Source organism: Stomoxys calcitrans, chromosome 4 (assembly GCF_963082655.1).
Source record: "Stomoxys calcitrans chromosome 4, idStoCalc2.1, whole genome shotgun sequence".
NCBI lineage: Eukaryota > Metazoa > Arthropoda > Insecta > Diptera > Muscidae > Stomoxys > Stomoxys calcitrans.
Window position 1 is genome coordinate 28,525,575 of NC_081555.1, and position 13,022 is coordinate 28,538,596.

The 13,022-nt window shown below is 35.7% G+C and overlaps 2 protein-coding genes across 2 annotated transcripts in view; one reads left to right on the forward strand and one right to left on the reverse strand.

The window, feature by feature from the left end:
- Positions 1–8,405: 8,405 nt before the first annotated feature.
- Positions 8,406–11,335, reverse strand: LOC106087573 (ribonuclease Z, mitochondrial). Its single transcript, XM_013252663.2, has 3 exons — positions 10,670–11,335; positions 9,818–10,607; positions 8,406–9,750 (listed from the first exon to the last, which is right to left on the reverse strand). Exons 1-3 carry the CDS (start codon positions 11,207–11,209, stop codon positions 8,597–8,599), a joined length of 2,484 nt encoding a protein of 827 aa, XP_013108117.2. The 5' UTR covers positions 11,210–11,335; the 3' UTR covers positions 8,406–8,596.
- Positions 11,336–12,789: 1,454 nt separating this feature from the next.
- Positions 12,790–13,022, forward strand: part of LOC106087566 (tyrosine-protein phosphatase corkscrew) — a 127,799-nt gene continuing 127,566 nt past the window's right edge. Inside the window, exon 1 of the mRNA XM_013252654.2 lies at positions 12,790–12,930. Coding sequence (XP_013108108.1) covers positions 12,917–12,930 — 14 coding nt within the window. The 5' untranslated portion in view covers positions 12,790–12,916. The remainder of the gene's footprint in view (positions 12,931–13,022) is intronic.

The window sequence follows — 13,022 nt, forward strand, 5'->3', positions numbered from 1 at the left end:
GAGTGATCTTAATCTCTCAAAATTGGCGTACAGTAACACCTTGACTATAAATTTTGGACGACCAGCACTTTTTACAAAACTCCATAATCTTATAAATTGAAAGTCCTATACTAAAAACGGGGCATCAAAAAACGGGGGTAGCGAAGCGGACCACCGGGATGTTAGTTTTGTTATAAACGAATTGATACATTTGAATGATTTTTCCTTCTATAGGGATGCATAGAACCATTATAATTCCCCCCATTAAACATCACAAAAAATTATGTTTTATCAATGAAATATGAAATTCAATGTCCATTCAACCAGTTATTCGTTTTTATGAACCATTGTTAAATGACCTTGATCGGAAAGTGGGAGTTGCCCTAACTGATCAACAACAATATTGCAAGATCATAATAACAATTTTATTGTTATTCCTCCTTGTCATCTCCTTCCCCCTCCTCCATGCTTCCTGATTGCATCTTCATTTCTGGTCTGGTTATGCCTCAGAGTTGAAATGCATCTGCATTGCAACTGCAAGGCATTGTCTATTGTTTTGCAAACTTGACATCATAGGAAAATCGTAGTTGAAGAAGAATTTGCCAAGTTTGTTTGGGGGTAAAGTAATTATTATTGTTTTTTTTTGTCTACAGTTGCAAGAAGGCTGACTTAAAATTATTGTGTATTAATTTTTTGTTGTATCTTCCATTACTAAGAATAGAGCAATAAACAATAATTTTTTGTTAATACAAACAATACCAGGTCCATGAATATGTATAACAGACGTCAATTGCAACAACTATCAAAAATCTTGGCATGATTGAATTGTATGCCATTGTCTATATATTCATCCGTTTGTCTATCTCATTTGGTTGGTAGTGTGTCTCAATGTCTGTAGATTTTTTGAAGTTTTTTATTTTTCATCTAACGCTGTGGCTGTGTTGACTAGCCCTCTAAGAGCTCTGTCTTCCGACTGTCTGTGTTATTAAACAAAGGGCATTAAAGGCCGCTGGCTTCTTTTCCTGTGAGTAAGTATTTCCAGCCATTTGATTGTAATAACAACATTTAAATATATGACGAGTTCTAAGCCAAACCAATATGAGTTACCACCATGACAATGTGTCTGTCTGTTGGTCGGTAGCAGTTACTACATAAGTTGTTATAATTGTTGTAATCAAATTGCAGCCAGGGAAACAATGTATGAATGGTGTCTCTGGGTTGTTAAACAAGAAAAGGGTGTTGTGATTATGGGTTCCGCACATCAGTAGCTTGGATAAATTGATAGACAGCCATTAAAGTGAGTTCACTTGGAGACCAGTTTTGGCCCCTTATAATAACCTAGTGAGAGGAAGGGTAGGAGAAGAAATAATGAAGCCATGCATGTCTCTATGGTACATTGAAACTTGAGAAAGGGGAGGGTAGGGAGCAACTGCATATTCAATTATGTCCATATTTATGAGAATCCCTCTGCGAATATTGGGTGCGAACCCACCAGCTATCAACAAACCAGCTCGGCTTTACACAAATATTTACGTCCAGGAAACCATACTGTCGACGTATTTGGAGAAACTTTTTATCCCATGTTTGCAAAATCACATAAATTTCAGAAGAAATGCCTCTCTTTGAAACTTGAAAAAGGGGAGGGTAGGGAACAAATGCATATTCAATTATGTCGATATTTATGAGAATCCCTCTGCGAAGATAGGGTGCGAACCCACCAGCTATCAGCAAACCAGCTCGGCTTTACACAAATATTTACGTCCAGGAAACCATACTGTCAACGTATTTGGAGAAACTATTTATCCCATGTTTGCAAAATCACATAAATTTGAGAAGAAATGCCTCTCGATGATACAAAAACTTTGCCATTTAGGACTCGGGCATGAACGCAGCAAATCCTTAATAGTTTTATCCTCATTAAGACAGCTTCTATACATAGAAGAAAAATTGAAAAAAAAAATTCTATTAAGAATTAAAGTGAAAATAAAATTGTTTTCAATTAAAAAATTAATTGTATCAATCATATTTTAATAGAATTCAATTATGTTTTTTCAATTACAGCCGTGATTAAATTTTTGCGATTTTGCCACTTAAGATTCGGGCATTAACACAGTAAGTCCTCAATCCTTTTATCCAAATTAAGACAGCTTCTATATACAGCAAAAAAAAATAATATTTTATTGAAAATAATATCGTTTTCAATTAATTAATTGATTCAATAATTTTTTAATTGAATAAGTTTTTTTTTAACTACAGTCATGATTGAAATTTTTGCCACTTTCAATTAAAAAATTAATTGATTCAATTAATTTTTTAATTGTATCCGAAATTTTTTTTTATCGCAATCGTGATTGAAATATTTGTAATTTTTAATTAAAAAATTAATCGGTTCAATCATTTTTTATACCCACCACCGAAGGATGGGGGTATATTCATTTTGTCATTCCGTTTGCAACACATCGAAATATCCATTTCCGACCCTATAAAGTATATATACTCTTGATCAGCGTAAAAATCTAAGACGATCTAGACATGTCCGTCCGTCTGTCTGTTGAAATCACGCTACAGCCTTTAAAAATTGAGATATTGAGCTGAAACTTTGCACAGATTCTTTTTTTGTCCATAAGCAGGTTAAGTTCGAAGATGGGCTATATCGGACTATATCTTGATATAGCCCCCATATAGACCGATCGTCCGATTTAGGGTCTTAGGCCCATAAAAGCCACATTTATTATCCGATTTTGCTGAAATTTGGGACAGTGAGTTGTGATAGGGCCTTCGACATCCTCCGTCCGTTTGGCTTAGATCGGTCCAGATTTGGATATAGCTGCCATATAGACCGATCCTCCGATTTAGGGTCTTAGGCCCATAAAAGCCACATTTATTAGCCGATTTTGCTATGATTTGAGACAGTAAGTTGTGTTAGGCCCTACAACGTCCTTCGTCAATTTGGCTCAGATAGGTTCACATTTGGATATAGCTGCCATATAGACCGATCCTCCGATTTAGGGTTATATGCCCATAAAAGCTACATTTATTATCCGATTTTGCTGAAATTTGGGACAGTGCGTTGTCTTAGGCCCTCCGACGTCCTCTGTGAATTTGGCTCAGATCGGTCCAGATTTGGATATAGCTGCCATATAGACCGATCCTCCGATTTGGGGTCTTAGGCCTATAAAACACGCATTTATTGTCCGATATCGCCGAAATTTGGGACAGTGAGTGAAGTTAAGCCCCTTGACATACTTCTGCATTATCGCACTGATCGGTCCAGATTTGGATATAGCTGCCATATAGACCGATCTCTCGGTTTTAGGTTTTGGGGCCATAAAAAGCGCATTTATTGTCCGATGTTGCCGAAATTTGGGACAAAGAGTTAAGTTAAGCCCCTCCACATATTTCTGCTATGGGACATAAGTTATGAGTTTTGCACCGGATTTTTACGAAAGGTGGTTTACATATATAGCCGAGGTGGTGGGTATCCAAAGTTCGGCCCGGCCGAACTTAACGCCTTTTTACTTGTTTAATCAAATCTTAAATTTTTAAATATGGCGCTTAAGCAAATTCAATTAAAGGCTATTTTGTCTCCTACAATATAAAAGGAAGGAGATTTCAAAGACACATGCGTCCCATATTACGTCCCGGATTAACCCGATGGAGTACTTCATCGGTCAAGGGCTGCCGCCTCAGTGCACAAAACACTGTTACGACAACAACAGCTAATCTATAGGGCACCCCTATCCAACACCCAAAACTTTTTGGAGAACCCCCGCAGTGAGTTTTTTATACTGGTGACCACGGACCTTTGTCATGTTCCAAGTACACTTTTGCGTATTAAATATAGAACATGGCCCGATGGAGTCTTTCATCGGCAAGGGCTGCCTCAGTGTACAACACACTGCTACAATAACAACAAATATAGAAATTAATTGGAATTTTTAAAAAATTTTAACCATTTTTTTAATTGAATCAATTAAAATAATTGAAAATTGTAATAACTTTTTTTATTGATCCAATTAAAAGAATAATTGTAAATTGTAATAACTATTTTTATTGATCCAATTAAAAAAATTAATTGAAAATTTCAATCCAATTTTTAATTGAATGTTTTTTCGAGAATTTTTTTTCAATTACTTTTTTCAAAACAATGATTGGTATCATTTGCGTGATTGAATTGAAAAATTTTAATTGAAAAATTAATTGGGGATTGAAACCGATTTTTATTTTTTTCTGTGTAATAATCTTACCGTGACGTTTTGCCAAATGGAAACAGTCTGCCCGCACTTTCTCGATAGATGGCAGAGCAAAGAGTAATAACAATCGGGCGGTCATCTGTAGATTCCTACCTTTGTATAGCCTCCAGATTGTCCCTCTCATCTTCAAGGCTAAGTTCGATAAATGAAATGCATGCAAGATTGATCCCCCAGTTACAAGTCGAGGAGGAGCCCCTCCTAGCTTATTCGTCCGCCTGTTCATTTCCTGTAATTTCGTTTTATCCGGTAACCCATATCAGCATTATTTGATCCCCTGTCAGCCGGTTGTACGTACCGGATTGACCCGATGAAGTCCTTCATCGGCAAGGCCTGCTGTCTCAGCTACAACAACAACAACAGCATTATGCGATAATCTTGAAGTTCTTTAAATTTCGCATTTTGACCTCGATTGTTCTCGACGGCTCTCGAATTTGGATATATTTATAATAAAAAAATAAATCTAGTCTGCCGCTTTGCTTTGTTTTGCCCTAAAATTTATCCCAATTTATCCACATGATCGTTTGGGGTGTTTTATGGGATTAGGACAGCCGCTAATGCTGTGTAGATTTGTACTTTACTCCAAACGACTTTATATGTAAACCCCATTTTGTCTTAATCGGCCGAAATGTTCGTTTGAAGGGTAGCTCTCAGACAATGACCCCCGAATTTGGCCATCAAGTTGGCACGCTACTCTCAATGAACATTCATTTTAGTCCCAATTAATATTATAAATATACATTATATATATATAATAATTCCGATCGATCTACATACGGGTATTGTATGGGGATTTTGGGGGTGGCCAATTCAAATACTTGGTCAGCACTTATACTTGGATGTTTACTTGGTCAGTACTAATACCTGGATTTTCACTTCCAGACACCTTTCATTTAAGTACCATATTGCCTCGATCACTCTATATGTCAGATAGGCGGTTTTTATTGAGGAGGGCCGCACTCAACTTCTCCAATCCATTTGCATGTGGAAGTACCGATCGCAGCGGGAAAATAATTACCTTGGTTATTTAAAGACGCCAATAACTCGCTTTGTCATTTGGAATCACAGGCACTCAGTAATTAAGTAAGAACCAGTGCCACCTGGCCTCTCATTGAGAGTCTACACTCGTGTTTATGAGGTATTCCGATACCCGTAACCCGTTGACGTGATCGGTAGCTTTCAACTGAGCTTCCTATAAAAACGATGGATTCTGAACAAATCATAATGTTTGTTTCTTAAGTCTTTCATAAGAATAGTCCAACATTTATGCAGAGAGAGACCACCAAATAAAAGACTTAAGATACAAACTTGATCATTGTATTCACAATAAGTGAAATAAAAGACTTAAGATACAAACTTGATTATTGTATTCACAATAAGTGAAATAAAAGACTTAAGATACAAACTTGATTATTGTATTCACAATAAGTTTGTTTCTTAAGTCTTTTATTTGGTGGTCTCTCTCTGCCTAAATGTTGGACTATTCTTATGAAAGACTTAAGAAACAAACATTATGATTTGGTCAGAATCCATCGTTTTTATACGAAGCTCAGTTGAAAGCTACCGATCACGTCTTAGTTTGTATCTTTCTTTCATTACAAATTCCTATGAGAGATAGTACAAAATAAAAAACTTAAGAAATGAACTATGAATTGTTAAGTTTATGATCAGGATTGTATCTTAAGTCTTTATTAGAATTGCATATCCGAGATGGCCAAAGACTTAAGAAATGAAATAATTGGAAAGACTTAAAAAAGTTGAATTTGGAGAGAGTAAAATCAAAATAAAAGACTTCAGTAACGAGCTTATCGAGTAGTTTTTAATCAGGATTGTATCTTAAGTTTTTTTTTAAGAGAAATGCTTATCTGAGAGTAAGAGTACAAAATAAAAGACTTAAGAAACGAACTATTCTTATAAAAAGATTTACTTCCTAAGCCTTAAGCTAATTTTAATTTTATTGACAAGTATTGGTTTTTTCTTAAGGCTTTTATTAAAATTGCTATCTGAGATAGGAAGAAAAGGAAACTAAGATAAAAGACTATTATAATAAGGATTGAAATTAACACTACGTAAATCAAATTATTTACAAACATCCAAAATACTTACACCCTTTCAAGCACTCATGTTTCTCATACTCTTACCACATTGCATCAACAAGTTGACGTCCAAGTGTCTTGTATATCAGTGGCAGTGGGTGCTTTCAATTTTATTAGTATTATTACAGGACGATTGGTGTCGTTGTTAATGCCATTAGAACAAGCTAATTGTTGTCGCTGTTTTGTAAACACTAGAGGTTGTTTTCAAAATCGTTTAAGAAACGCTGTAAAGCTAGTTTCCCATATTTTTGAGGCATTTGTTTTGTGATTTGTTCCGTTTGTTGTTTTCATGAAAAAATTTAAGAGTTTTGCGGCTATCACGTTTTAAACATTATTTTAATTGTTTATTAATTTTATGTTTGTCGAATATTGTAATCTCTTTCATGAGCCTCTTTCAATCAGTTTTGTAAACACTTTTTATAGTATGTATTAATGTATATATGTTTAACATGATAGTTGTCAGCAGAGTTCTATATTGTAATAGAAAACTCCAAAAATAATTTAAAGATAAATAAAGTCGTGATGTTGTTTGACAATTTGGCAGTTTTAATAGGAAACTAATTTACGATCCCATTATTAATAAATTTTCATAAAACGCCAAATAACAAATAAAATTGGAGCAGTAAAGCTAGAAATGATATAGACCATAATATGTGTAAACGATTTTTAATTTCAATAATAACTAAACTATGAGAGAACAAAATATTGACTATCTTTATTATTTTTTCAGAAAACAAACATTTCAATGAAAAAGTTGGTATTAGAATTAGGTAGCAGCACATAATAATTTACATAATTGTGTCCAAACGTCATCTGTAAAAGTGTTCAGTATACTCTGCCATTTCATCATGACGTTAAAAAAACGAGCACCGATTGCAAATCCTTGAAATTTGTTATCAAAATTCGTGCTCTGTGACAACAGATGAGATGTAGCCTCCCAAAAGAGCGGCAGCTTCAATCAATCAAGGACCGGTCGCCTGAACTCGACATATTTTCTCCTTCTTGTGAACAACACCAGCTGTGTCTTTCTTAGCGCGCTCTGTAGAATATCCGTGGTAGTAGAGAGAAAGTGACCGCCAAACAAAATGACGACGTAGACAACCACTTTCACTTTTTTTCGCTTCGAAGAACATGAGAGTCCCATTGATAACCAAGAATCTCAAGAGGGGGCATAAGCTCCTCTCCCTTTGGCGACCCCTTCGTCACAATCTTCTTCACCGAACCCTCAGTCAGTATCTTCAAGCCGAAAGACGTCAGGCTGATTGGCCTAAAGTTCTTGAGGCGGGAGTCGCGGTATTCCCGCCTTGGGAATGAAAACGACCTTCACCTCCAGCCGTAGGTAGTCGGCACAAAGACAAGCATAACACAAGCCCTTAAAATCCTTTCCAAAAGCCGCAAGGCAAACGGTCCTGCTTTCTGCAGCATCGCAAGCGATATACCATCCGGTCCGGCCGATTTGTAGGACTCAAACGAATTAATCGCCGGGATTATACTACCCTGCCTTGTCATAAGACTTGAGAAATGAACTTAATATCGATGACCAAATCAGGTTTGTTTCTTTAGTCTTTTATTAGATTTACTTATCGGTGATGTGGAGAAAAAGAGTGAGAGAGGGAGATGGAGGGAGAAAAAAGAAAAGATCAACATGAGAGATAGTATTTTTCCTACCTTTTTCAATGGTACAGACGTTCTTGAGAAAAAAAACGTATTTGCCTCTTATGCCTGGGGGTATAAATGTATCTCTTCTACATTTTCACAATATTTACACTTCCAAGGTAATTCCATCCTCAAAACCTAATCTCCATCCATTAAAAGCCAGGTATACAGTAAAGATTATTATGAAAAAGTCGTCGTGATTGAACCTGTATTGATAGAGCAATGCATCTAAGTGCGTGGGATACATATCCGCCTAACAGCTGCCTTGCCAAGGTCATGTAACTCAGATTCATTTTTATATTCGGTTTTAATTTTTTTAAATTAATTTCTTAAAATTTTCCTCTAATTTCTAAGAAGTTTTTTTCTTAAAACAATTTTCTCTAAAGACAAAATTTCTAAGAAAAAAATGTTTTTTTTGTAACTATTCCATTAAGAATTTGATGTATATTTAATACAACTTTTACATATTTTGTAATTTCCATTTTGTTGTCATTTATATAAAATATATGGCCTTAATTAAATAATTAATTCATAAATTTAATAACCAAATTATCAATAACCAAATAATTTAATAACCATTAGATATTAAAAGAAATGCTCATAGCCAACTACATTTTACGAACTCATTAACTTTCGTTTTCTTTCTAATTTCATTTCTCGTTTCAGCGCTTTCTGCTCCAGCTCCTCGGCATGGTCAGCAAACAAAGAACGCATAACGGGATACATAACATGGAAATTTTGCAATTCTTCCAAAGAAATTTGCATATTATCAAAAGCTATGGAGACATTAGACATAGGTGATGGTGAGGGTAAGGGCTCAGCTTCCATTTCTTCTTCATTCTTAATTTGATTATTCATAGGCAAACGTGGTAGCTTGGCATAACGTTGTGAGAAATGTGTCAATATAATATGCTGGGCATTCATAGCCTTCCCTTGTTGTATAGCCTGAGAAATTGTGCTGTGCATTTTTAGTTTGGCCTCATCCTCTAGATCGTCTTCCATAGTGGCTTCATGTATTAATATTGTGCAATTTTGACCCAAATCTATAAGATCTTGGCAAGGCATTGAATCTCCGCTGTAGACAAGACTAAGGGGTTCCTCTCTTCTGTCTTCTATAGGCCTTATATTTAGCTTAACACCAAAGGAATGAGGACAATGTTTAACCATACAGGTGGCTATGGATTCTATGCCCAAATCTGCATGAGTTTTACTTAAATCTAAAGGTTCATTCAACATATCGGCATTGCCCACCAGCTCATAAGATTCTTTTATGTTATGTATACATTCCTGATAAAAATTTAGCCAGGGTTCAATTTGTTTGGGAGCCATTACCATAACTTTCTGGAATTTTTCCTCTGCATTAGTCTCCAATTTCAATCTCTCCGTTAACAAACCAATAAGGCCAATGTGATGATCAGCATGCAAATGTGAAATGTAAATGATTTTGAGATTTTTAACAATCTCCTGTGCTTTGGCTACACCAAACATACGTTGAATTTGACCCAATGTCCCTTCGCCACAGTCTAGCAGCACATAACTGTTATCCTGTGATTGTACCAAAATTGCACTAACATTTCGGGTTTTATTTGGTATGCAGGAGCCTGTGCCCAGAAATGTAATAATGGGATATTTTGGAAACGATTTTGGTGAGGATTCGAGATTCTTCACATCGGCTTTGAATTTCTCCAGCATAGAAGGAAAGTCTGGAATTTGGGTTTCGTTTATGTATTCAGTGGGCTGCAATTTTGCTTCCGAGGTACGATCCAAACCTTTAAGAGCAAAATAGAGGAATTTTACCAAATATTTGACTAAGTATAACTTTAATTCTGAAATTACCTTTTCTGGGCCTTAAGTGATAAATACTCATGGTATTTAAATCTTGCAATTTTTGCTCAAATCCTGAGCTTTCCGAATACCTGGACAATGTCTCATTTCCACCAACATCCTCTAACTTTGTTTTCTTTAGCTTATTATTCAACCCACCCAAGAGTTGGGTTGCTTCTGCCAAAATTGGAAATACTTTGGGATTCAATTGATTCAGCTGATATTGAATTCTATGTGCAGCTATGTAACCAGAAAATGTATTTTGGGCTGCATTTAGAAAGATATGCTGGGTGGCTGGGGCAAATTTTTCCAAAAATGTTTTATACACATTGTTATTGAGTACCTCAATGGGAGCAAAGTGCACCATAACAGCCAATTCGGGTGTATTATCAGTGTTGATTCGTTTGTTGATCAATAAGGCTTTGTGTTTTTCCAAGTTTTCCAAAAAGTCCACAGAAGGAATGTCCAGAAATATGAATGACAAGGGATTCTCATTAGGCTCACTAACATCGGCTGACTTGACCAATGTGCCATTTTCTAGTGTAACATCTATGCCATTTTTCAAAAGACCCAAAAGAGGTCCAGGCGGTACTCCATGTTCAACACATTTGTCTAAGTTTAGGGGACCAGGTCGAGGTTTCAAGGTACAAATGTAGGAAATTACTACTGAATCCTGATTTGGGTAAGTTTCCGCAGACTCAGCTGACTGGCCATTTTGTTTACTGTGATATAAAGGCAGGCTTTTGACTGTCATCACTGAGTCTTCAAATTCTTGTGTTACAGTGCAATCCACAGTTTTAAGCTGAAATTAAAAGCCTTTAGTATACCTTCCATTTCTCTCTACTCTCTCATTTTCCGACTTACCTGTAGATTTTTCAAAACCACAAATTTTCTCATAGACATTAGAATATTGTCCAGATATGGGGGACCATGTAAAGACAATTCTTTCACTCCGGCATCTTGAACCGTCAAAGCCAGACCAGGTAGTCCTCCTATGCTGGGCCATGTATTGCGTGTAACAAATATTTGCTCTAAGCGGGCCAATTTGGTTTTGTGTTCATGAGCCAAACGTTGGGTGCCCTCGCCACAATTGAATAGATACCTTGACTGATCAGTGAACAAGTACACCGATGCCGGCGACCCATTGGAACCAGCTCCAAGTATTTGCAAAGTTACAGTGCCGGGTATATAAGGAACAGCCTTCTTCTTAGCTGCCTGTTGTTGCCGTTCTTTTCTTAAGACCACTGGTTTGTCAGCCTTATCCTTGGCCTTTGCTTGTTGCTGCTGTGTTGTCTGTTTTGAGTTCATGTCTCGTGTTTTCTTGACTCCTTTATTGAGAAGCAATTGTTTTAGTATATCTTGGTTATTGGCACGCACAGCGTTCCTTAAGAGTGTTAACAACATTCGTATATGATTTCTAGCGGAAATTAATTAGTTTTTATGCCAGTAAATTATAAATTGTGCGCTACACGTGAGGCTAAAATGTTAGAATCCATCAACCCATAGCAAAAGAACAGCTGTTTTTGTGTATATTAGGCTGCTACACATATTCTATGCTCTGTGGAGGGTAATATTATACAAACGGCGTTAGTGGCGGCGTGGAATCGAAGGCGAAGTATTAACTATTGGGTTGCCCAAAAAGTAATTGCGGATTTTTCATATAGTCGGCGTTGACAAATTTTTTCACAGCTTGTGACTCTGTAATTGCATTCTTTCTTCTGTCAGTTATCAGCTGTTACTTTTAGCTTGCTTTAGAAAAAAAAGTGTAAAAAAAGTAAATTTGATAAAAGTTTATTCTAAGCTTTATTAAAAATGCATTTACTTTCTTTTAAAAAATCCGCAATTACTTTTTGGGCAACCCAATATTTTAGCTGCGATTATTTGTACGACTAATCGGGGTTGGACGCGGTTTGATTGTTTTAGAGGCTTTGTGTTATGGGAACAGTTACTGTGATAGCCTATTACATATGTGTAGAAGAATTTCTAAACCATTGCTTATCTTAGATAAGACTCTATTTAAATTTTACCATTGTGCAACTATTGTGCCTGTGGGCATTATCTTGTTCAAGTGAGCATTACTATTTCCGTCTCACATCAAAAAAATATTCTTATAAAAGTGCGGACTCGTGCCTTATGTACATTTAAAGCATTTTCTGGTCTCAATTTGATCAAATATTATTCCATTCCTACATTTCTTATATTAATATTCCAAATTGCAGTATTTTTGTGGTTTTTACTACAAAGCGACATCTATAATTTTGATTATATTCGTTCATGTAAAGAGAACTAATAAACTCCATACCTCAATCAACTTTGGTGTAAGGCCGCAGTATATTGCCATATCGCTATATGGCATTTTATGGCCATATTATCATGTGAGTATGTCTGATTGACAGCCAACTCACGGTTGCCAGATTTGTTTTTGAGAAAGAGACTCCCAATATTGAAACTGATATCCCAAAACAAAATCCTCTAATAAATTTTGAAATTCACAACGTTGTCTTTTTAGAACGCTTAAGAATTCCCTTGATATAAAAAAATTTTATTATATATAACCCCTTTTACATTCAAATCGGATATAGGACTCTTCTTAGCAGATTTTACAAAAGGAAAAACCTATGAATGAACCATTAAATCACGTTTTAATGATCAATTTAAACTTGGTTAAAGCTTATGTCTCCTCTTCATATGCCTAGAGAATTTTGTATTGCTCAGATCTGAAGATTAGTGTTATGGACCGACTTCAATGTTTTTTCTTTTTATCATTGTGTAATATATACGTTCAAATGTACAATTTCCCATCTCTCCTCTAAACAAAAGCCCTAGCCTTTGTGTATGAAAAAATTAAACAATAACAAATTTTTGTGGAAAGTGCCATTATACCCACACCCCTTGATTATCCCCGAACCACGTATGAACAAAAAACATTTCCCCGATCACTTTAAAAATCCCCTATTCATTACAGTAAATTTCCCCTAATCTGACAACACTGGTCTGGATAACGTCGCAGTCGAGAAATTTGGGTTGCTGGTTAATAAAAAATATAAATAAAAGTTAAATAATTTACAAATACCGATTGTTTGATTGTTCTTTCCAAATACAACGAAGAAAATGTCATCGCGAAGGTATGGAAATGTGTGGAAAGTTAAAAAAAAATTAATGAAAAACAACGAATAATTGCTATGAATGAAAAAACAGACATGAACGAAGAAGAAAT

What these genes read in the sequence shown, in the direction of transcription:
- LOC106087573 (XM_013252663.2), bottom strand. Translation starts at nt 11,209, where the DNA reads ATGTTGTTAACACTCTTAAGGAACGCTGTGCGTGCCAATAACCAAGAT. An exon ending in TGGTTTTGAAAAATCTACAG is followed by an intron (nt 10,608 to 10,669) that starts GTAAGTCGGAAA and finishes TTTTAATTTCAG; the next exon opens with CTTAAAACTGTGGATTGCAC. An exon ending in TCACTTAAGGCCCAGAAAAG is followed by an intron (nt 9,751 to 9,817) that starts GTAATTTCAGAA and finishes TTGCTCTTAAAG; the next exon opens with GTTTGGATCGTACCTCGGAA.